Below are 26,709 nucleotides of genomic sequence, written 5' to 3' on the forward strand. Positions count from 1 at the left end.
TTTTTTTAAATCAGTAAAACTTTTTTTGATAAATTTAGTTTACACACATTTCTACTTGAAATTCCTTCTGATGGAAAATTCTCAACCAGTTCTACTTCAAATTCATTACCAGCAGCACGCAAAGTTAAGATCACATAAGGGAGACATACAGAAACCCTACTTCTAAGGGAAGACAAAGGCCTTAAAAAAGGTAGCAAATTAAAAAATATACAGTCATGGCCAGGCTATACAAACTTTCCAGAGAAAGCAAGAGCAAAACCACATACAATTAATGTCTTGTTTTTTGTTTTTTTTTTTTTCCCCAAATTGGTGCATGTGCTAATCTAATCTCCGTAACTATAGGAAGATAGCCTTAGTCCAATTTTAGTAATAGCTGCAGGACCACATGACACTGTGGTCTACTAGTAACATCGGGAAGCTTTATCATTACACGCATCTGACAAAAATGCAATACTTGAACACTTTGCTTTTATTTCATAAACCCAGTGCTCTGAAGTCAAATGTTTTTCCACAAATAAATAATGAGACAGCAGGAGTTATAAGGTAGGTGAGGCTATACTAGGCTCTTATATACTGGGTTTATAGCTCTTCCCCTCAAGAAGCAGCACAGCAGAGGTAGCACACCTGTGCCTGCCACGCAGCACAGCTACAGCTGCACGCCTGGAGGTGGAAACTGCATCTGCCCAAGCGGCAGAAGTCCAGAGACTTCCAAGGCACCTTTGCAGCCACTTGATCACAAGCAATCTGACAACCCCAGGAACTATTTGTGGTCCCCATGGGAACAGATTGTCTAAATTAATACAGCTTTCCTGAGTAACTCTAAGGTTGCAGAATTGCCCAGATGACAATGTCTCTAGGTTTGCATACCGCAGACCCACCAAAAGGCTCCCATTACTCAGACTCCACTCCCTCAAACGCTCTCACATCACAGCTTTGTAAGAGGTCCTTAGCAGTCATTGCCTTAAAATACAGTTTTTAGAACTGCCTTCACTTTTTCTAAACCAGATCTAGGAGCTTTCAATCCTTTTCATGCTGCTCTGCTTTGTTTCCTGGGAAACAGAGCTAGAACAGGAATGAAGGTTATATCCCATATGTTTTCTAATATAAGTTTCAACATTTCTCTTATTTTTGAAGGAAAAACAGAAAGAAAAAACAGAGCAAGCAACTTATTTCCTCAGAAGATTATTTTAAAACTAAATAAAAAGTAGAGCTAGAGAAGATTAAGTTCAGGCTTAAAAGCATAAGCCTTTTGTTGTAGAGCAAGACAGGTCACTTCAAAAGTCAGTGACACAGTCAGGTCAGGACTATTATAAGACTATAAAAACGAGATAGTTTAATATCTACCATGACATGTGTAACCAAGACAGCGACAAAATATTTTTTCATTTCCAAATGAGAAAGTCTGGAATTTCATTAATAACCAAGACATAAGAACTACTGAAGAGGCAGTCTGCCCTTAGTTGCCAGTTGAAAAAGAGAGGAAAAAAGATAACAGTGAGGTGCAATGACTAACAAATTTATTTATTTTTAACTAAAATAAAAAACTCTTTCAGCAATCTTCACAGCAGCACTGTTTGCTTTGCATTTGGTATTTCTGGCTCCAGCTGAAAGGAAGATGATGAAATAGCATCTTCATTGCTGGCAAGCAGTTAAGCAAACACAGAAGTCATTGAGAGCTGGGGATCACAGCATCCCATCAATCTGCATATTCACACATTGGCTGTTGTGGCACAACTGCACACAATTATGAAAATCCCCATATTCTGACAATTGCTGTCAGAAGACAGGGCTGAGAATTCACTGTGCCTAAATATCATACAGAAAAATGCAGCTCAGAACCCTCCAGCCAAGGTGCTTTCAAGAAATTTAAAGAAATTACTTGCATCATGCAGTAAAGCAATTCTCTTGCAAAAAAAAATCAGACCATTTATTTTAATGCCATCTATAACTACCTCTACATTCATCAATTAACTCATATTGTAAAATACATACTTGCCAAACAGCAAGACTGAATACCACAATGTCACATTACTGTAATCATAACATTCATATAGATAAAGTGGACACTATGGTTGCCATAGGAACCTCTCTGTGTCGTCCCCCCACCCCAAGTTCTCAGTTTATAACCTCAAAAATAACACTGTGTTAAATGTTAAGTGTAAAGTACAATAAATGTCAGGAAAGAAAAAAAAATAAATCTGTTTCATTCAGTACTGATTGCTGTTGATTCAGAACTGCTTGTTTAATTTTCATGGTCTCAAGTCATTCAGAGCTTCTTTTTCCTTTGGGAGTAGTTCCATACCTTGACAAAACCAAGACAACTGAGTCTCTTGTACTTCTTATAAATGCAGGGACATGAATTAAGAGTTCACTTTGGGTCACCCAAAGTTCCTCAATACTTGCTTTCTAACATCACTAAACCAAATCAACACAATTTTTGCTGTTAAATGCTTGACAACAAATATGTCTCAGACAGAGACATATTAAAATTGCACTATGTTTTGGTTAATGCAGCACAAAATTTATTGCAGCTGTTTCTAACGTGACGATGCATTGTATCACATCCATACACCTCATCCCAAGCTATATTGCATTTTAATTTTTTCTGTTTAATAAATCTGCATTTTCCAGGATAAATGTCAACTTATTTTACTTGCTGTGTTGTGCTTTTACACCTGTTCATCTTTGGTTTATAATTTTATTTCATTCAGACCTTGTCAATATACATCTTCAGATCCTATGAATACTTGATGGATGAAAGCAAGAAGGTTGCTATTTCCACGGCATGCAAGATAAAACTTCAACTTTCTACACTGTCTGGAAACACAGATATTTAAATTCCATCTATACCAAGTCATGTCTTTTGAACGGGGTGGGAAACAGAATTATTACATCTTTTTTATATCTCCTGAGATCAACAGTTGGACAAAATTGAAGTCACAAGTGAAATGAGTTGGGTGGTCTCAGGAAAATTTATTATAAACAGCATTGCTCATCTGAAAATTGCACCAAACTGTGAACATCTGTTACTCTTCTAAAGAAACAGAATCTGGAGTACATTAATACTGGGATCAGTGAAACAAAGATTCTTTAATCATGGCAAAAAAAGTAGCTTTAACATAACAGTTTAAATGCATAACAGTTTAAATGCATAACCAAATTATGAAATATGGACACCAGCTCATCATCACATCTAGTTACCATAGTCTCCAGAGTTCGTATGGAATTTCTTCAAAAAAATGCAATTACCTTTTTCTCCCGAAATTCATCAGGGAAACTCTTAACAAAGAAGGATGTGACCATCAGGCCTGTTCTGCTTTACTTTCTGCCACCTGGGTGATATAGCAGATCTGCCAACCTGAGGATTTCTAGGAGGACAGGTCTCTCACTTCGCACCACCATCCCACCTCCTACAACTGGGTTTTCCAGGAAGGTTTTGGCCAAAAAGAAGTGATTGACAGACCATCACTTCCAGTTCTCCCTCGGAACCTCAAGCCGTTGAATACAAAGCATGTCTATGGCTTCCCCAATAGCTAAATGAAATGGTTACCACAGAATTACTGCCTGTAAGGTTTCTGACTTATACCCACAATTGGCAGAGTTTGAAAAGCAAGAGTCAAGCAATAAGTTTGGCGCAACATGTCCACTAAAGCAGAGTAGAGTTCAGTCTCCACATTCACTTTGGCTTCACCTTTTTATTTTCCATTAAGACTGTCATTAACTGCATGTCATCTATGCTGCCTCTGTTCTCATAGGGTGACCCATGACCTTGAAATGTCTTCATTAAAGACAGGATTACTCTTTTCCTAATTTAGGTATCTGAAAATTAAGACATCTAAATCTACGCATCCTGGGTTCCCTTCATAACCAACGGAGAAAACAAAATAAATCATCTGTTTCACCATATGGGAAATCTACAGCAAATAACTTACATCAAGACACCTAACTGTGAGAAATCCAAAGTTAGGTGAGATGAATTCCAGCTTAAGAGATGAGATCAATATTTTCTTCCTAAAAACCTCACTGAGCACTCGGAAAGAAATTATTTTCAATTGCATTTCCCACAGGCATATAAGAAGTAATGATCTTGACTGTTTTCCATTAGTAACACCCTGAACTATCCACTCTGGCTCCGTCTCAGACAAATGTTTAACACAATTCTCCTTGTACTACTCCAGGATGATTTGCTTGCATGTTTACTCAAAGGTTTCATTTTAAGCTAGGTGAAATATATTTAAGACATTTGAAGAGATACAACCAATCTAGTATTTCTTCCAACTTATGTAATGAAAAAACTATTAGGAACCAGTCTTTCCAGATTTTTTTACAAAAATATTACACTGGATGGTTAGTAGGGCTCTACACTCTAAAATTCCTGGAGTAGAAATATAAATTTACCTATAGGGTTTACCCACTGAATAATGAAGGCAATTGGATTTCATGTGTGCAGGGTTCATGCATCAAGAAATGGATCTCAACAAACCTCAATAAAACAATAACTTCCTTGGAGGAAGGATAGCAACTGGATAGGCTACAGTAACAGTAACTTTGAAGGTGATCTAAACAGCTACATTTTGAATGGCACTGAGGGAACAAGGTGGATGGTATTAAAACCAAAGGGGACAAGATGTTTACCAAGTTAATGAACAATGACAATTCGAACAAAATTCTTGGTAGTTCATACATGCAGTAAAGAAAAGCTGACACTTTGAAACATCACATGGACACAATTGACTTATGAAATGGGTGTTTTCAGAGACATGGCCTCAATACACTGCTGCAACAGAAATTGAAAGTGACAGAAAACACAAGCAGAACTGTATAATCTGTAGTATGTGTTAATTTGTATGCCAGAGATGGTTTTCAGTTAAGAAAAAACATAATGCTCAGATGAAAACAGAGCAGATATGATAAGAAATTACTTTTCAGTTAATATTTTTCAAAAATGAAGCCACAGAAGCCATGTCTCATACAACTTTGAAATAGAAAATTATTACTTCTATGTGACTTCGCTGCAAACTGATTCATAATATGACCAAGCTTTCTGCACTTAAAAAATAGCATTGCAGAAATTAATTGCAGGTGTTGTCAGAGTTTGGGTAGATGTATCTGCAATTATAAAGACTTCTGCTTTGAAATTATATACTGTTCAATAATTATGATACCTTTTGCTAGCTGACCATGCTCTACCATCTCGGTCATGAACGTAATTAAAATGAAAGTTTTGATTGTTCCAGTTTGGATGCTGACACCCTAGTATGAAACTTAATTGCTTTGCAGCCTGCCTCCCAAGAAGTACGTCAATATATGAATATGTTGGCTGGGGAAGTGTCAGTACGGCACCTACATCATCTGTTAATCTATTTTGCCTACTAGGTAAAGTCAAACTGATATATGAAGTACAGGCTATGAAATTATCCTCAGTATATCAACAGAAGTAAGAACATCAGTGGACTGGTAATACACAAAAGGCTGTACTTACAAGCAACCTACACTTGAACTGATACCATTTGGGGTTTCTTCTCTAAAGAACGACAGCTAAGAACAAAGGACCTCCAGAGTGCAGGTCAGAATACAGTCATGGTTTTCACAGCAGGCAACTAGGACTATCCAGGCTTAAGTAGCAATATTCAGCGGACAACTAATAAGTACCGTTAAACTAGAGACTTGCACAAATGAGTGGGATTTATACGGATCGCTTCCCAGTGAAGACTGGAAAGCACACCTTCCCTTCCCCAGAATCAAATGTATACCAAAGGGCTGACCGCAACATTCAAAATAATCAAGTACCAGGTCACTGACACATTTGTAGGAGGTGCTCTGAATACCTTGCTAACAAGCCAACAGTGCTGAACCAACTGGAAATCCAATACAGTAAATTGGCATACACCCACTGTCAGATCACCTGTCCCACAGGACAGTAAAGGTACCTTTGCACTGAAGCACCAACAGTTTCATGCATATCTGTCAGCTTTAAAGCTGCCTTCCTGAGCTGCTTGGTAATCACACCACCAACTACACTGCACTGGGAACTGCTTTATGGCTATCGCCAGGATAACCTGCGATAGTAAATTTTAAACTAGTGTAGGTATATCTATCAGAGTCTAATGACTACAGTGTAAGACTCACTTTACTTCTCTATGGTCAGATCTACAACATAAATAATCTGAAGATTTCACTTATATTTTATTTTTTTTCTTCCTTGTTATTCCTTATCTAAAAGCTCCATCACACAGGTTTGGAAGTGCTTCAAATTCAGGCTTGTCTATCCAGTTCCAGGGAAGGCCAGAGCTCTGCAATGAGGAAGTTGGCTTTGGACAGAGAAAGACAAACAACGAACTTACTGACAGCAAGGTACTCCTTATCAGCTGACCTATGGCAATGCGTGTGTATGTTTTTTCCCTGCTGTAAAAGCAAGGCAGATCATTCAGCTTAAACACCTCTCAGGGCAACAGTAAGTTATTAAACTGGATTGTTGACAGTCATCTGTTCACACATTCAGCAATTTCTTGTGTGCCAGGACTCCTGCATGCCTTCTCTGTATTTAATCCAAAAAAGGTATGGTATCTCGAAACAGATACTAGAAAATCCATCCCCTATAGTCATTGCTTCCATGGATCTTCTGTGGTATCTAATGAAGCATAAACTGCCATTGAAGCTTTTCTCTTCCTAGTCAAGGCATTTGGAATTCATCTGTCTTGTGTGTACTCTCAGACATCAAAGGTGAACTCACATGCAACATTATTGTAGTTAACACAGGTTAATACAGATTATACCTGAAACTAAAAACATATTTCTAGGGGCAAATATTAAAAGCTGTAAATTCTTTACACTCTTATTGCTGGAAACACATGTTCAACACTTTTTCCACCTATTAACAACTCCTGGGAATATACAGAAAAAAGATATTTCAAATATGGAAAAATCTCTAAAATCATGACGGCATACATGATCTACCCCTGTAGTTTTATTGTGGGTAAAACTTTCCTTAAAATTTCTAAACAGGGATGATTTCAGTTTTATTGGCATAAATATGAAGTAACTCTACAGCAAAACTGTTGTAAAGTGCAGCAGAATTTAGACCAGTTAACTTGGCTAATATGGATTATAGATAACAAATCATTTAGTATTTTCCTTCCTGGTTTAGCAATTAAGTTTTTTATATTTTCTTGGTATTGGTTCAATGGGTTGTTTTATTTAAGAATGAGGCTTGCAGCACCAATATAACCATATGGCACAAACAGCACCTGCACACTTAAAAAGATCAGCAAGAAAACGTCATACCAAATGTTTTGAATCGTATACAAATCAGAAACACAATATATCCTCAAAACTCAGGTTAGTTTTCACAGAGCATAGTCTGAGATTTTCTTGTGCTATAACTTATTTTTTCTGTAAAATAATATTTAAAACATGGAAATAAAACCTGCATGTGTTCCAGGATAAGAAAAGGTACTAACAACTTCATAGGGCTGTTCAGTCATGCAAGGTGAGGTTCAGACCACATACTTTGTCTCCAGAGATGGGAGGCAAATAACGTTTAACACTTACAGGCAAAAGAACAGTTTAGGAAGGTGTACTCTCCAGAACTGCCATAATCCTACTCAGGTACTCATTCTGGATTGCCAGGAGGCATTACTAAGGGTGTCCACCTTTTGCAATAACAATGTGATACAAGCCCACACTCTTGGAATAAGAGACTTGGGCTTCTTTTCTTCCTCAGCTCTCAGAAGACCACCACAAGCTAAAGAGTGCAGTGAAAAATCTTCCTCCTGTTACGATGCTATGGTAATGCAAAAAATCATAAAGGACACCAAGCATGCTATAGCCAGCTATACCCGACTCAGACAGGAAAAGGTCAGTTTGGGTTCAAGTCCACATGAACTGGAGTATCTGTCTTTTACCCAATTATTGTTTCACATTAAATACACTAACATTACAGCAGCAGAACTAGAAGTCATGTTTCCCAGCATCAGAGGGTCTCTGCTGGGACTTGTTGGGACAAGCATGCCAGTCGGGACACTACTAGATCCATAAGTACCATCTTGCCCCACTTTTTAAACTGTGTTGTAAAGTAATGAACAAAAATAAGTGAACACTGAAAAATTGTATAGTGAATTTGTAGCTCCATGCTAAAACCCCTGTACCTTGGGGGGTTCTGCAAGAAGAAAACAGCTTTCTCTAGACTAAGCACAAAGTACTAACCTTCTGACCCTGACTATCAGCATTTCCTAGGATACAGTGCCAAAAGAAAGGTAGCAGAAGAATTTTCAAATTTCTCAAATAGTCACAGGCTGAGAAAACAAGATAGATAGGTGTAAGCAAATTCATGAAAGATGAGACTGAAAAACCTCAAATGCTTAGTCCCTTCCAGAAACCTGGAGTCTAGTGAATCATTGATTCTCACAATTCAGTAGTGCTCTTTCATACCACCATGTTTAGTCCCTTGGCTAGTGACAACTTGGAAACTTTTGACAACACACATATCCTTTGTGAGTTTTCTTGCAAGGTTATTTTATAGCATCCCTTCTCTATTTAAATATTCTAACTTCTATCTACCAAACGTGAAGGGAAAAGAATTTTGTATGTGTCACACAGATAAGCACTGCAATAATATAGTACATCTAGTTATTGCCATATTCCTTTAAAGTAACCTTTTTGGTTTATGCCTTATAGCACCCCTGGGGTGTGGCATGGCATGAACATTGCACAAGCTATGATCTGTTTTAAGAAACAGCATTTAAGAGATGCCAGTAAAAGAGAGTCATAGACTTCCTTGGGAAAATTAGAACTCTCCACCTTATTTTAATTAATTCTGCCCCATTTCAGATCTCAATATAACACCCCCCCACCCCCCCCAGATGGTATTATTAGCACCCAAATAAGTAATCAAAGTGATATTTTTCCAATGCATAAACATGTCACAATACCTTCAAACTCGTCAGAATTTATTTGTACACCAGGATTAGCAACCATTATGTTCTGGACCTCTCTAATATTTAAAAGCCTATCTCCCTGAAACTGTAAAAATCTGTGAAGCAGACTGAAAATATAGACCAGTCTCTCCTAATGATGACATAGAGTATTGTTGCATATGTCATAATTTAGTAGTAGCTTGCTGTATTTTTGTTAGAATATGAAACAAAATATTTTACTAAGACTAAACTTAATTTTTTTTTAGGCTTTGTAACAACTCACTGCCTTACAACAAACATTGTATTCAGGGGAACTTCAGAATCTAACTCTTTGAGAAGACGACTTCTTGAATACTTTTAATTAAATCCCTTGACACTTTGAATCTGACCAACTTTTAAAACATCCACAGTCTCAATTGTTAAGATGTTCCAGAAACCTGGACTGCTTGAAAATACCAAAGATTCAAGCTCCCAAGAAAAACATTTAAAAAACTGAATAAAAGTTAACTTCAGATCTAAAGCTCCATTTATACATAGTAGCTGTACCCTCTGTAACATACTGCAATCTAACACATTTATTGCAAATTGGAAAACATTTTTCAAAGGAAAACATTACAGCTTGTTGAAAAATGTGACTCTTCAGGAGACAAATTTCTCCAGAAAAATTAGAAAATACCTCTTGTGGGATTTGCATTAGATCTGAAGTCCAGAAGAACAGAGTATCAATACAGGAAAACTGTAAAATTTTTTCAGTTAGAAAAAATAATTCCACAGCTAAAAATCACAAATCAGTATAAAGGAAGGTAATCCCTAAGCAGGGATCAATAGACTAAAACTAAAAGTATCGGGGCAAGGCAAGTAATTACTTGCTTTAATATGTCCCATAAATGCCTTAAACCAGTATCTTGATATTGCTAGAGAGCTGAAGCACAGCTCAGTACCACTCTGCCTTCACTGCCACATCTGTTGTAGTTTTGTCCCCATGGCAATCAGGCCGCTTCCTACTCAGTTCTCCCCCGGCTGAGCTGTTTGGTTCCCCCAAATCTTTTATATGTGAGTCACCGAAACACTTACTCATACTTAAAAAAAAAATCACTAAGAATTCAGATGGTGCTAACATATTTAAGTGGTGTGTAGGTGTGTTATCTGATGCATTCAGTTAGAGATCATCCCTCTATGAGTAAGTTTTACATTACAGATAAACTTGATAAACTGACTGTATGATAGGCTTATTATGACCTTTCCTGAACTATGCCCACAAATTAACACCTACTTACATTATTAGTAACACTCCAAGCCCCTAAGCAGTGCCCAACAGGAAAATACTGTATGTTTTAATTAAAATAACTTAAATCAGAAACACTTTGTTCCTCCTTACACTCAAGACAGCTTTGAGTGAGTGATGAACTCAAGCTCTCACATCTCACAGCTCTGCCATCACATTAAATGGAAGCTGTAGACACCTAGAAAAGAGAGCATCTGCCTCCAGACCTCAGAAATTTCACAGCACTGAATTTTAAGGTCACCTTTTATTACATATAGTACAGCCTTCTTCAGCTTGCCTTAGAACACTATGAAAAGTAGGTTGGTTCACAAAAATAATTGAAAAATCCATGCTCCCTCTGGCACCTCTGAGGAGCATCTCTCAGATAAAGAGGGGAGTCTGAGGCTTGCATGCCTGGTAACAAGGATCCCTTGACTATGTGCAGACTTTTCTCCAGCAAGAGCTGTGCTGACTACAGAAGTTACTGCTCACAAGCTGTCCCCAGCTGCTTGTAACTCTCCCTCTGGCAGGGGCTACTAGCAGGCTGCGATGCATGTATGCGTCTGGGTCAGTGAAAACGAATCCAGTGAGCTGAAGCAGTTCAAACAAAGTTCCTCATACCTGGTCTCATCTAGGCTGAGACAGGTTAGGAAGTGCTCAGAAGCAGCTGAGCTGGCAAATGTGACTGGCAGGAGGGCACTGCAGTCACGGAGGAACGAACTAGAGACTGTCATTGTTCCAGCCACTGCACATGCAATCAGGACAGAGACCCATTTCCAGTGTTTTAGTTTTCACACCAAACCACCAGCTGTACCTGATGTACAGATAAATCTGGCAGGAGAGTTTATTTGCAAAGTTGCCCAAATCATGCTGTTAGTCTGATAACACCAGCCACAATTGGACCAATGAGGCTGCTGTTCTTCTCACTACTTTTTTTGTAAATTTCCTAAAAAAAAAAAAATATTCATTGGCTAGTTTCAAGGATAAACTTTTGGGACAACTTCTGCTACTAACACATTTTCAGCTATTTCTCTGAAAAGCTTTAGTGTCTCTGAGGCTGACATTTTGCAGTAAGACACTGCTGCATGTAGAAGTGTTTGTTTCTTTCATGAAAAGTAATTCTATTTTTAAACAGGTCTTAACACTTGAAAACAAACATTTGGACACAGTTCAGAGGACTGAATTGTAGCATCTCCAAACATTCTATGCACACAAATTATTATGTTTCCACTGTTCCTCACCTTCTAAACTATCTCAGGTCCTGTTAAGTTTCCCAAAATAGCTGAAGTATCAGAGACAGAGATAGCACCAGTGCCTGCTTAAGACTCTGGAGTATCTTTGGCTTGGAACTGTAAAGGACCAGTTTTATTCACTCATTTTAGCAGGTTTGAGCATTTCACAGAGCTTTCACTCAAAAAGATACTACTACTTTAGGATGCAAATGCCATTTTATCCATTCACAGACGTGGAAAAGTACACACAGATAAAGTCCCTTTGGCAATTCTAGGAGTAGATTTCTAGTCCCAAATCTCTCATCTTTAGCTTGCCCATAAGACATCTATTTGGCAGCATCATCTACAATCACTAGAGCACATTTCTCAGGACAGTAACAACTTTAAGGTCTATATCCTTGACACTGGTAGCTTCTGTGGACTAAATTAATGTCATATTTTTGTTGCCCATTAGCTTCTAAAAGTATATTGTGCTGCAAAATTCTCTGTACAGGTGTTCACTGGCTACAGTGTTGACTGCAAGTCACGCATCTGAAAAAGGTTATATTTTAGTTTTTGAGTGTCCAGTACATGCAGAACCTCCCTCCAAATTAATAAACAAACCACATTTTGCCTACACTGAAGATATTTATTTGCATGTCAAATTTGCAGTTCAATCCGACGAAATTATTGCAGACATTAGCCTTACAGTTGACAGGAATTCGTGCTACCAGGGAGGCTCCAATTTGTAATTCTTCCATGGCTACTCAGCATCAAGAAAATCACACAGTCATCAGCTAAATGCGTGCGCAAAGCAAAATAAAGGGTACTCGCAACCTGCCCCAAAAAACCCCTGTAAGTACAAAAGCTAATGTGGATTCTCTTTCATCTCAGGACACATTTTTCCCAGAGAGGTGGTAGTAGCCCCATCCCTGGAAACATTCAAGGCCAGGTTGGACAGGGCTCCGACCACCCTGATCTAGCTAAAGACATCCTTGCTCACTGCAGGGGGGTTGGACTAGACAGACTTTGAAGGTCCCTTCAACCCAAACTACTTTATGGTTCTGCGATCTTAAGTTGTGTTTTCATGACACACAACATGGAGATAAACAATCACTGTAACACCGGTGTAAAGTCTGGGTATAGCCATGAATCATTAAATATACCTAGTTGTTTCTTTCATGTTGTTAAATGAATAAAACCATTTTGAAGTGACTTGCTTTTCACAGTCAGGATTACAAACACATTGTTTTCAGATGTAAAATCCACACTGATCTTAAAAAAAGTTTCATACAGTAAAATTCTACTCAATAAGAATAGGTTATTATGCAAAGCAGGAATGTACATATCACACCATTCTCTACTCTGATTATAATCTGATGCCTCAATGCTGTTGTGTTTTTTGAGATGTATTTAGTAATGAGTTATAAGAAGCTACACAGCAGAAGAATAAATTACTTTACTACATTTACCAACCAGCTTTCAACTTACTCATTATAAAATCCATCTGTTTCCTTACTCCTACAGTAGAGAGATTTATCAAAACTATTTACTGAGATGGCTTCATATAGCAAACCCATTCAGATTTCTACTAAACAATGCTTGTTTTGTTACTTGTTTTCAGAATTTTGCAGCACTAATATTTACAACTGTTGGTTATTAATCTTGGCACAAACAGGACTATATGTCAAACTGGAGGCTGAAGAGGAAACAGATCATATCAATGATTTTGTTTGTGGACAGACTTCAATGCAACCATTGTGCAAGGATTACAATTCAGAGGTCATGCTTTTTTATTAGTTATGTTCTGGAAGCCATAAATAATTTATTCATGTTAAAGAATTACATGAATTGATCAAATCCACATAATCCTCTAGAAGTTTCCTCTAAGTGACAGCAAACAGCACTCCTTTGAAGTTCATTCATACTTTTCCGGATGATTTTCAACAATATCTTCTCGACATCAGAAGATGAAAAATGCGCTTCTGGAATCCACAATTCAGATACTATATGGAAAACAGATCAATATTCTGTAATAACCTGTGCCTAAAATGAAATTAACAACTATGATGTATAATTTGATTATCAACAACTCATCTACTACCCTCTTTCAGAAATGCATTGCACAATTTCATAGAACAGTTTGGGCTGGAAGGGACCTTTAAAGGCCATCTAGTCCAACCCTCTGCAATGAGCAGGGATACCTTTAGCCAGATCAGGTTGCTTGGAGCCCCATCTAGCCTGACCTTAAATGTTTCCAGGGATGGGGTTTCTATCACCTCTCTGGGCAGCCTGTGCCAGTGTTTCACCACTCTCATTGTAAAAAATTTCTTCCTTATATCTAGTCTAAATCTGCCCTCTTTTAGCTTAAAACCATTACCCCTTGTCCTATTGCAGTAGGCCCTGCTAAAAAGTCTGTCCCCATCTTTCTTATAAGCCCCCTTTAAATACCAAAAGGCCGCAACAAGGTCTCCCTGGAGCCTTCTCTGCTCCAGGCTGAACAACCCCAACTCTTTCAGCCTGTCCGCAGAGGGGAGGTGCTCCAGCCCCCGGATCATCTTTGTGACCTCCTCTGGACCCGCTCCAACAGGTCCATGTCTTTCCTGTGCTGAAGACTCCAGGTGGGCTCTGAGAGTTATTCAAAATAACAGAGATGACTTCTGTCACTTTAGTCCACATAGAAATAGCCAAAGAAATCACAAAAGTCTTAAGGAAAAGTACTGTTCTCACTCCTAGTTTAGCTCTCTATGGTTTTCAGTGGGGAAAAAAAAAAAAAGCGCTATGCTACCAAGATTCACTCACCCTTCCCCAAAACATGAGGTTTATTACCAAACTTTGTAAAAATATATAATTAAGAGAATGAAATAGATATCTATGGATAACAATATGAGAGTACTAAATGTTTCACAAAAACAGGTAGCATGTAGAACACACGCAGAACAAGAATGCATGTAGAAAGCACACTGGTCTGCCTAATAAAAGTATGTGGTGGTTTTCCCCTCTTCCACCTGCCCCAACCATCACTTTCAACAACAACTCTTAGCGTGACTCTTTCAATTTTAAGCTTCCATCATCTGTCCACTAAAGAAGTCTTAATTCACACACATTTACTTTCTCTTCTACTGACAGGTTGCTGAGAACTTCAAGAAAGTCTACAGATTCTGCATACCACCTCTACTTCTCCACTTAAATTTTTCCAATTCCATTTCAAAACTGAGGTTTGATTTAAAGATCACATTTGGCATACCTATTGAACAGGATTAGGTGATATTGTTGCATCTGTTAGCAGGAGATTAGACTTGACGAGCCAGAATCTGTCTCAAGCTCTAAACCAACCTTTACCAGCCTGTCTTAAATTGTCTCTTCCAAACTGAACAAAGATAAGTTCTAATTATTGCTTGTGAACACTCTACTCTTCTGCTATATTTCTCATGCTATGGCTTTTCACTAAAATATATCCCATTCAGCCCTTCTCTTCATGACATCCACATCCTTCTGTTCCTAGGTTCATTTTCTTTTGGTTCATCCTCAAACATTTCTTGTCTAGTCCTACCCATCAATTTGTAAATACTCTAGTAAAACACCTGCCTGCTTCCTCTGTTGTACTTCCCTCTGGAAAGTAGTTCTTTAATCTGCTGAAGTTACCAATACCACAAACATATCAAAGAATTTCTGGATCCATGTTTCTTATCTCTCCTGTTGGTGTCATTCTCTTTCGATAACATTCCCGAGCCCAACTTCTTCCTCCACTACTTTTCATCCTTGACCTCAACCTATCATGTTTCTGAAAATAATTTTGAATTCTTCTATGCATCTGAAACTCTCACCTCTTTTCAACTTCAGAGCTCTAATTCCCTGTGGAGGAGCAATCACTCAGGGAAAAAAAAAAAAACAGTATGGTGAAAACCGAATATATTAAACTTTATTCATTCAGTTTTAAACTCAAAAATCTCTGCAGTTAATTCCACTGTTTCTAACATACTGAAATGTCTTCGAACTTAATATCTAAGCAGCTGCCAAATTTTATCAGTTCTTACATCTGTGTTTCCAGAATACATTGTTTTCCCCTAAAACTTGGCATGCAGCTTTCCATACCTGCATCATATTTCACTTGAGAACTATTGCAGTGCTTCCTTGTCTATCCACTATACTTATTGCCTCACTATTCTTCAGTTCATTCAAAAAAAGTGTTTTCTCTTCTCCGCCTCTTAAAACTGAGACCTGCTGCTTCTCATTCAACTTTATGTCATTAGGTTTTATTTTCCTCTTCATCTACTTCCTGACCCTTACCCTTAAGTCTACAGGATACTTCCATATCTGTTTATTTCCGAAATCGTATTTTCTAACTCTCACCTTGGTGCTCTGATTTGCCCACTGTGCCAGAAGCTTGTAAAGTCATTATACAGCCTCTAATCAAATCCCCACTCAATCGTCTTATTTTGAGCTTATTTAAATACACGTTTCAAATGAGAACAAGTATGTCATATCACCTGTAAGTCTACAAGAAATGGCATTCTCTAAAAAATCGTATTTCTACAGATGAGGACTATCCACATTATCTTCCAGTCACGAATCTCTTCCATTTCATAATTATTTTTAGTAGCATTCTTATTGATTAAGAAGCACTAAAAATCTGGGTTATAACAATGCTATCGAGTGTTCCTTCGCAAATCATGTATTTCTCATTTTACAGATATAAAACTTTGTTTACAAATAAACACACCTCATCTTTTTATTGATCTACACCTGAGCCTACAAGTTTCTGTCCACATGTGGAAATGCCTTAACGTGCTCTACTGAATCATTTTAGCATTCTAATGAAAAAAAAACCCTAAAGAAATGCAAAAATACAGTTCGATTTTTCAGGAAATAAAAATATGCTTTCAGACAAGGCAGCACCTCCAGTTTCAGCTGCAGGAATTCTATTGAAGGTCTAAGAACAAATATTGGTCTCTGTAGAGACTAGACAGTCTAACCACATTATTTTTAGGCTATGGTTTCCTAAATTGGATTCTACTTTGTTTCCTCTAAAATAATAATCAAATGGTATTTTCCCACATTACCCGTATATATACTAAATTCAGTAATCTCATATGCCAATTTGAGATTATGAAATAAGACACCACTTGTAAAACACAGGGAAGTTTCTCATTAAAATGCCCAGCCTTAGGCACATATGTCAATACTCTGCAAACGAGATAAAACCATCCTGATTATGGAAGTACAAGCAGCCACTCATCTCATTAATGTCCAGAGAATCTAAATGTACTATGGTTTGGGTTTTTTTAAAATCAATTTGTTTGTATCAAGAAGCCTAAAAAAGAATTTACATGCCCAACTTTCAGCTACTTAATATGAAGCAGATCTTAACAGTGACTAAATTCTAGAATACAATAACAGGTTTGAAAAACAAGAGGAGCCATGTAAAGCTGGTCATATTTACAATCTCCTTGCAATATCCCAGACATGAAAGTACAACATTTCCACTGATACTTTGCAGTTAAGATGTGCTTTCACTGATAGCAAGGTCTGACTCCGGGTCACAGTTAACACCCATTTTTGCTGCACGATTAAACCAAGAAAACCCACTTTAAATTGCAACCTCTAAAAATCAACTAACCTTCCAGTATTGAAGCTTGAATGAGACAACTCAAGAATTCCATGAGTTTGAGCTGAAATTAGTTGTTGGATTTGAACAGCTGGAGGGGGGAAGGGAGACATAGCTGAAGGAAGTATATTGAGAGCAGCAGGACTCCCTTTAGGAGAGAAACAGAGAACAGTTAGTAAAAGGAAGTAGGACAAATAATGTGAGAGGAACAGCATCTATAAAGTGAAAAAGGGATAAAAAGAGAGAACAGTAACAAATCTTAATAGAAAGTGGAACAGAAAAGGCAAAGGGAAGCAAAGGAGTGGAACCAAAAGACTTCATGTAGAGTCTTACCTCTAAAACTATAATTATTCGCCTCCAGTTAAAACGTAAAACACTGTGAGAGGTATGTTATTACAGAATAAACTGATATGGGGGATTTCAGAGTCTCATATGGCTGGGATAAAGAGTCACTCAAACTAGTAACAGCAAGTTCCTCAAGTGTTCTGACCACGGCTATGTTGACAAAGGCACATTCTCTAAAACCTGCAATTGGACAGGACACAACAATAACTCAAAACACAAAGGACTGCAGGTAGTGGTACTGGTACTCTAGTCAGCATTACGTTTATGCATATCTCACGGAATGAATCTACCATTACTACTGTAATTTCAAATATATACTGCAGTATCATTCATCTTCTCAAGACCAGGCAGACATCAAGCTCTGTTCCAAGCACTAAATCAAGCACAGCTTCAGCCTCTAAATACAGGAAACCTGTTTGGAAGCACTTACAAGAAAAAAAAAAAAAAAAAGGATTTATTTTCTAAAAACTAGATGCAAGCACTAGTTCTAGAGAAGGTGCTACCTTCCTGCTAAAGCATGAAGCTAAGATCCAAAACATGTACAGCCACTAAGTGCTAGGATCATCTAGGACTTAGCCTTGATAATTGCATCCTTGCATAACAATACGGGTATTGCCATTTCAGCTTGACATAACACGCTTTTATTTCACTTCTTAAGCAATTATGTGAAGATTTCCATGCTTGTGTGGTATACATCTCCTGCCACTCACTGGTTATGGGTTAGTGTGGCTAATAAGAGTTGACTTGTCACCAAGGAAAGAAGTTTTAGAACCAGGGTATCCTCACACTGGATAAGAGATAACCCAATCGGAAAGGCATGTGCATTACCTATATGCCAGGTACAACATAAAAGCTGATTTAAGTAATTCCACTACTCGCCAAACAGTATTATTGAAGTGCTATCATTACTACACCAAAAAAGTTTAAGTATAATTTCCATGCGCCTTTATGCGAGAATCTTTGTTTAGCCTGTACCTGAGGCTAAACTATAGCAGTAACTCTATCACCTGATGACCCCTCCCCAGTTGAGAAGGGGAATCGGGAAAAGGAGAGGAGACCCAAAGATTGAAGCAAAGACAGATTAAATGAAACAGCAAAACAAATAAAGTACACAAAGCTATACTCAGCCTAGAATGTTCAGCCATCACAGTCCTCAGGAGCAAGAGGAGAAGGAACAAGGAGAAACAGAAGGAACCTCAGCCAGAACTCCTCTCCCTCAGCAAACCTTCCTCCTTTATAATGACCATGACTTGATGGGATGGGCTACCCCTGTAGCTCACTCAGGTCAGCTCCCCTGGCTGACTCCAAACTGCTGACGGCCTGCCTAGGCTGTGATTCTGTCCTAGCCAAACCAGGACACTGAGACAAACATTATATTTTAGTTTGCTAATTAGTTCTGTAATAGTGCTAAATAGCTAGAAATTATATATATTAATATTGCACATGTCCTTCATAGGCCTGACTAATTCTTGAAAAAGAAGTCCCACGACTAAATCCTAACCAAATGGCTACAAAAGGCTCTCATCCACTTCTCTTCCATGATGGAAAAAATTCAGACTGGATTTGTGAAAGTTAAGAAAAGTCTATAATCACTGGGGTCAGAGCAAAATGCCAGCCAGCCAAACTCTGTCTGTGGAAAGGACATAGAGTTATTATAGGAAATGTTGGACTCAGCAAGTTGCATCTGTGCTCAGAGAGAAACTGTATTATCACTCCATTTATTTAGTGTAGTTCCTCAGACATTTCTAGGACAACTTACTTCTAGAAATGCTCCATCTTTATGCAGCGTGCACTACAAGGTGGACTATAAATGTACAGGTTATGCGAATAGAAATTGTAATCATGCATTCTAAAAAAAGGGCAGTCATCTCACTATCATTGCCTCACTGAAACAAACGAATCATTATTGCATAATTTCCTCTGAAGATAACAGGAAGTCTTGATCCGTACTTCAACAGCAGATTTGGTTCAATGGTTTATTTCATTTTCCTATAAAACACTATAATCATCTGGTATATTCTGCCTCTATGTAAACTGCATGTTATGAAGATAAAAGCATTTCATTTACTTAGCTTTAAACATTTAGAATAAGACATAGACTTATCATCTTGCAGTTATGCCAAACTATGTTGAGGTGGGGGTGGAAAATGAAGTAACATGAAATAACTTGACAGAACTGTTGAGGATTTTGAGAACAAACAACATCCGACATTTTACATGACGGAAACGAATAATTTTCTGTCAAAAAGTAAAGACAGACTAAATAAAAAAATACAGTTTGACGATGCTTCATATCCTCATTCATACTATCCACGAAGTATAAAGGGACATAAGCAAACATTTTAAAAGAAAACTTCACAGGTTTTTCAAACAAAAATACTTTTCACACTGTTTTTCTTACAATTTTGGGGAAAAAAAAATTCCCATTTACAAAAAGTCCACTATTTAGTATGAACATATAACCAGAATCTACATAAATAAGTTGTTGACTTACGTGGTAACTTTTCAGTCTAACAAAATCGACTTTCATGGAGATGAACCTTTCTGAATTTCTGCTGAGATTTTTAACGTGCTCCACAAGATCAGCACAGAACTTGTAGCCACCTTTGAGAACACAGAGAACCACAATATCATTGTCTCCAATGTCTTGCATAATATCTTTGGCCAATCGTTCTGTCCTGGGGCAAAAAAATCAAGGATAAAATAACATTAGATGCAGATTCTCTAAGTTCATGGTATGCTTTCCATGTAGTTAAAAAGAAACATCATGGTGAATATACAGCTTGACTGACAGGCTGTTTAAGTGTCTCGGCTTGACCGGGTTTGGATCAAGTTCACCGTAGACAGAGAGACAGTGACGGATGTAACATGCAAAGCATGTGAATCAAACTGGTTAATCTTAAATGCATAAATTCCCCAGTTACAGAAAAGGGAGTAACACATGTCAGCATATGTTGAATTCATAAGCATTTCAGAGACTTTGAAGTAAAGAATACAACTTAGCCTTCAGTTTTACCTCACAGGAAACATCAATATAAAAAATTCCTGTACAATCCACTAACTTATTATGTTAGCACGCAAGAACAATAAATGAAGTGAAAGAATTATTAGGGAAAAGAATTATTAGAAATATTTCACACTGATAGGCTTTGAAGATGCTACCCCTGTAATTTTAATAAAAATATAAACAAATACTATAAAGAAATACAGCATCACTTAAAAATTTATAGAGTGTACATTATCACTATTTCATACAGCAAAAAAGAAGAGCTTAAGTGACTTGTTCAAGGTCACACAGAGGAGAATAATCAAGGTTATGCTCCAATGAACCTGGAATCGCAGCGTTCCCATATCTCTCTTCCCTTGGACAATTCCGCATTGCAAATGCAGATGGCAGATGATTGAAACCAAAAGATACACATTTCTTCCATACAGTAGTACATAAATTTTCTACATAAAAATAATAAACATGAATCCTTATCTTAATTGCTTTGCTTTCTAAAGAAGAAGGTAGATGGCATTTCTAGACCTAAAACAGGGTACTAGGTCATTTCTAGGTGTAAAGCAGGTATCAAGAGAAAACTGAACAATGTTGTCGATGTTTTAGGAAAACCAGTTTAATGCATTACTTCCTGTAAAAACGTTCACTGGAAAGTTCTTTGATAGCTCTCTGAATTAGATTAGTAGTTTCAATGAGAACTTCTTGCCAAGATGCAATTTATTAAATAATCCTATAATTTATCCCACATCTTTCATGATTACATTTTTCGTATTGTTTTTTTCTCTACCCATTGTAACATGGGAATCCATTTGCCACTACATAAATGCATTGAACTTTAGTGAAATGTACACGTGTGCATGTACCAGAGAAGAATAAGCTCTAAATTGAAGGTAATATACCAGTTGTGAGCAAAAGCTGTCACTTCGTTTTCACATCTTTGTATTTATAATGCCCAAGTAAATTCCACATAGCAGTAATTAGTATTTTTTAGATTTGAAAAATAGAAGATAACATTAGATCGCCTTCTTTGATCTCAAACACATAATTCCTTTTAGTGATATAAGAATGAAGATTAGTAAAAGACTTTCACTTACTTTACTTAAGAATAGTAAAATAGCCTTTTATCTTCTTTTATCAAGTCTGAGAATAATGAGGAAAACCTCTCATTAAGAAGAAACATTTCTCTGGTGATTTTAATTTTCTTTTTATTCTTTCTCAGGTTGTTCGAGGAGCTAAAATTTCCAAAAATTCCAAGACTATTTTGTATTTTAAAATAGTATGTACTCCAGCATAGACAAAAATGTACTGATCTCAATTTCTAAATAAAAACATATCAGTTGAACCTATATTCAATTGCTACCAACTGACAAGAGAAACTTCTCAAGTGTGGAGCTTTCTTCCTACATGAAAATTTTGCATGATCAGAATATATTCAGTTCTGCATCCTTTTCCATTAGAACAGAATCAGTCTTTTCTGCTGGAGTAAGAAAAAACAGTGGAGTTCATTCTGCTGGAGTACAAAAACAACACTGGAGTTCAATGCTTACTTCAAACAAATTTATATTGAATGCTATGAGAACTGAAGCTGTAACGTATTTATTTAAAAAAGAGGAATTGAAAGCCAGTTGACTCTTAAGGAACAAACAAATACAGGAGTCATAACTCTTCCTTATGATGGATATTTACCAGCTTCTTTCAAGGAGTTCCAACAATTTCAGTACTTGCAAACGGCTGTTCAAATGTGGTAGGTAGAAAGCTGCAGGCTGAAAATGTCTCATAAAATTCCATTCAGATGTTCCCATTAAATACACTGCTGAAAATTACCACTTCCATTTTGTAACTTCTTCCTAAGATTTTTAACAGCATATCAAAAGAGTAACCGAGCGCGAACACTGAGCTGGACTACCACAAATACCAAAGCACCATCAGATGCCTACACTGAGAGCACATGGGAACTACTACGAAGTAAGGAATGAGGGATGATCAAGCTTTCCCACTGCCACCGTCCAAACCTGGCATCTGCACCCAAACAGCCCATGACACACTTTTTGGTTGTGCTGAACGGCAGAAGTCAACAGTGCAGTCAGGAACTGGAACCATTAGGTTAACTGGCATCAATGATTTGTACTAGGGAGTTGCCAAAGTTGTACATAATTGAACATAGTTTTTTCTCCTTTTTGTATTAAAACGACAGGATGGTTAGAGTGCAAGTGGGACATTAAAGTACAACTATATACAAAGCCTGGTATTTGCCCTTTCACCTTCAGTTCAGCTCTCTTGTAATTTACATTCCAACGCCAATTTCACTGTATGATCACATTCTCCTTTTTGTGGGACCCCTGTCTCATTCAATGCCCAAATCAGAAACCAGGTGAAAGAAATTAGACAGTGAGTTGCAAAGGCAACTACACATCTAGCATTTCCTAATCATCAAGCATTTATTTACTTTCCAAATTAAATAAATAAAGGTCTTTTTATAATTGCTAGTATAATATTTTAGGACAAATGTTATATACACCCTGCCCGTGGATGACAAGAATACTACTACTGACCAAAGAATTTATTTAGCAACATTCAAACTGCATGTACCTGTCAACAATAATGCCGTGAGGTATGAGCACATATTCCAGATCTCCGTAGTAGTGCTGAGGATAAGTGAACAAATCCAGACTGTATCCGGGCCAATTGTCTGAAATCTGCATATCAAATAGTACTGTTAAGAATACTTCATGGTGTTTGACAATGTGTAACTGATATAAAATCACTGTTCTAGTACACTCTATTGGCTGAATTAATCATATGACATACTCTCTTCCAGTTATAATCTACTATTTCACTTTTCCTATTAATAATTTTGCTTCTCAGTATATCTCAGAAATCAAACACTACAGTTTTTTTCCCACAGAATGTGGGAAATTTCACCTGAAATTACAAACAACTAGCTAGAAAGAGGAAATATTTAATACTAAACTAGTGACAAGTCTAAGTTTCTTATTACTTTCAAACTTGAAATGCAAATGTAAGATTACCAGTAAGAAGGGATTCTCCAATGGGAGATTCAGACAGCGGGATTAAAATTCATAAAATTGTATTAAAATCGTACATTTCTGGTTTACAGGAATTTTAAAGTCACACATAAATAAATAAATATTCTACAGGTGAAACAGCACATAGGGAGAATAAATCATGTGGTTCATGGATGGTATCTGTACAAATCAGTAGGAAGACTGTAGTTCTTGCCAAAGGTGAGGTTCTTAATTTAGATAAGTCATCAAAGGTAACTGATTACACAATGTTAACATCTCACTACACTATCAACTAGTCTGTAAATCTGCTGAAATACATTCACAGCAAAAATATTTTACAGATTTAATATATGCTAGTTCCATAAATATCAGTATACTAGAGCATTAGGAGATCCCACAGCGTACAATGGCAGTAGAGATTAAGCAGGGCAAATCAGCCAACAGGTGAAGGCTTCAGAAAGTTATTAAGATGCAAAGTCAACAGCACAAGAACCAAACAAATTCCAAACCAGCAATTTTCATAATTCCTTATGAAAGACAAGACCTGCAGGTTCACAAAGTATCTCAGAATCATTACAAAGCTTTGCTTCAGCATTGGTTCAGGATAAAAAGCGACACCTAACAGGTTTTCTTTAGAATTGTGTTCCTCGAGTCACATACTGCCTTTCTTCTTTCTACAGATCGGCCACATGAACCTTGAGCAGAAGGATAAACGGTGAGAAACTTGCCTTTGCAAAGTGCATGTCTTAATGGCATTACTGCTAAATATAGCCTTTAAAGGACCACCGCTGAAACTAACCTCTGCTTACGATGGCATGTGGTGAAGCAATAAACCATGTCTCAAAAATATCTAGCCTAACACAACATATTTGATGCTAAGCTGTTCCTCCCCATCTAGTCTCCTTGAACTTAGGCACAGCCCTGGCCTCATGCTGTACTGAAACAGTGTTCTGCTTCATGGATTTTTGTTTGGTTGAGGGTTTTTTGCATATTCATTGACAGCTACAGACACCTCGACTGTCGTGTTTTCTTAACTCTGTCCAACAGTTTCTGTATCAAAAAGAAGTTATTTGTTGGTAACTACTACCGAACATAAAGAGCACAACTCATGAGATCACTGGAATCAATGAAAGCTTTCCCCCTGACTTACACAAGCCTTGAAACTAGACAAAAGACAAAAGTTACTTAGTTATGTTCTTCATTTCCATAGAAACAGGAGATTATAAATATCCCCCTTGGCAAGGTTTTTAATTAGAGGCAAATCTTGCTCCAAAAACACTGCTGCAGAAGGCCTGGGAAGCCTATTTTCCCATCCTCATTTTCAGAACATTCGGGTGGCTGCCACTTTTTAAACATTTTGTAGCAATGAACTGTCTGGCATGGTTTTGTTCAAAAGGATTTTAACATAAAATGAAACAATTTAAGTGCTTGAAATGGCATAAGTACTATAAATACCCACTAAGAACCCCTGTCAGTATTGCTTACTTATGCGTTCTCATCAAATTGCACATTTTGTGTCATGCAGAAGGTCGCAGGAAGTGGATGGAAACTGCTTCAGAATTCATACAAACGAATAGCATTCACTTAGGTTACAGTAAGTCCTTTATAAAACAGGATCAGAATGAAATTTTTGATTCTCCTACTTATCCTTGTGGTTCTCTTGAATAAAAGAACATAAACTGCATCACTTTGCAATAACATAGAAGTTCCCATTTACAAGTCCTCACTGGCATTTGACAAATAAGATTAAATTCACATGTACTTTCTAATTAATTATTTTTCTACTATAACAAGCCTATTTCTTATTCTTCTTTCTTTTAAACAGGAACTTCCCAACAATAAGGCTTAGAAATTCTTATTTACCCTAAAGCTATTCATAGTGTTATGTTACAGGACAATTTTCAACTATAAATTTTTATGAGTTTTCTGCTTGTGAATTTAAAAAAAAAAAAAAAGTGCAACTATCCTCAGTTTAACAGCCAAGCATCAAAAAATACCTGCCCCAAATTAAACTCAACTTCTACTTACTTCTGTACTTCTGGCTTTAGCCCTTGAAAATATGAAGGAATTATTTGTGATTGTTTCAATAAAAAGACAGTAGTCAACTGGATAAATAAATATATATACTAACTATATTGGTACACAGGTGTGCAAAAAAAGAAAGTGAAAGAAAGCTATTTTAAATAGTTCAGGTGTGGCATGTTCAAGCAGCCCAGCAGAAAGTCTTCAGTAGGTCTTTAAAAAGTTGATGTGACTGTATGCAAAAAGGAACAGAAATACATGGCAATATCTGAAAGTGTTCCCTTGAGGCCTAACAGAGAAGCTAGAGACATTCAGTTGCAACACTTTTGGAAGAACATTGCTAGTTTCGTTCTCTGGCAAAGCGGGTACATGTGAGGTTCAAGCACAGCACTAGCTTCAAAGCGACAATGATCTGAATTCTGCTTTGGTATAAAATAAGGGAACAAGCATCAAGCAAAGTCCGGCTTTTGTAAACTTAAATCATACTGCCCTGGCCTTACTTTTGCTTGTTTTTTGGGGGTGTTGGGGAGCACATGCACACATTTCTGTGTGGCAAGCAGAAGAAATTAAATCAGTACAATAGATCACAGTTATGAGCATTCATGTCCTCTGCAATATCCTCACGTTGCTGTGGCACTAAACACAGTCACCTGCTTTAAAAATGTCGTTTATTACACGGGTGTCAGGAGAGGTGGCTGATGCACAGTGGTTTCAAGACAGAGCTTGAATGTACCGGATGGGCTTCTTTGGAAGGGGGATGGAGTGGACGCTGGCATGGGCAGGGTGTACCCGCTGCCTACACGGAGCCCCCAGCTCTGGCCCCATCCGGGCGGCTGTTCTGGAACTCAGTTAAAATCCCAATGCCACAATAAAATAAGAAGGTGGTGGCATACCCAGGGTGGTGGCAGTAGTAGCACCTGCTTCGCAGGAGAATCTGGTTTGTCCCTCAGAATAAGGAGCATATTCGTTCGGTTTTGCATAATTTATTCAGCCCCACAGCTACTCAAAACCCACTGCCAAAGTCTGGGCTTTTTCCCACTGCAGATGAACAAGGGGCAGCTTAACAGCGGGCTGTTACAGCGCTCCCTGATCCTCAAAGGCCTCTAAGCATTTCGGTGGGAGTCAGACAGACACGTCGGGATCGCTGGACATCCTGATCTCAGTCATTCAAGGAACCCGGTGAAAGGCACACGCACAGCCACTACTCGGGATAATTCAGGACCGTATTTTCACGGTGGGAGGCAAAAGCCCGGTGAAGCCTGGCGAGCCGGCCTGCCTGCCTGCCTGCCTGCCTCCAGGCCGGGGAGCCCAACACGT

General features: G+C 37.7%; 1 protein-coding gene across 1 annotated transcript in view; it reads right to left on the reverse strand.

The window, feature by feature from the left end:
* Window positions 1–26,709, reverse strand: part of PRTFDC1 (phosphoribosyl transferase domain containing 1) — a 48,802-nt gene that overhangs the window by 21,578 nt on the left and 515 nt on the right. Inside the window, exons 2-3 of the mRNA XM_086466852.1 lie at window positions 22,934–23,040; window positions 19,838–20,021 (exon numbers count right to left, since the gene is read on the reverse strand). Coding sequence (XP_086322978.1) covers window positions 19,838–20,021; window positions 22,934–23,040 — 291 coding nt within the window. The remainder of the gene's footprint in view (window positions 1–19,837; window positions 20,022–22,933; window positions 23,041–26,709) is intronic.

The sequence above is a fragment of the Leptosomus discolor genome, chromosome 6 (assembly GCF_034619465.1).
Source record: "Leptosomus discolor isolate bLepDis1 chromosome 6, bLepDis1.hap2, whole genome shotgun sequence".
In the NCBI taxonomy this organism is placed as follows: domain Eukaryota; kingdom Metazoa; phylum Chordata; class Aves; order Leptosomiformes; family Leptosomidae; genus Leptosomus; species Leptosomus discolor.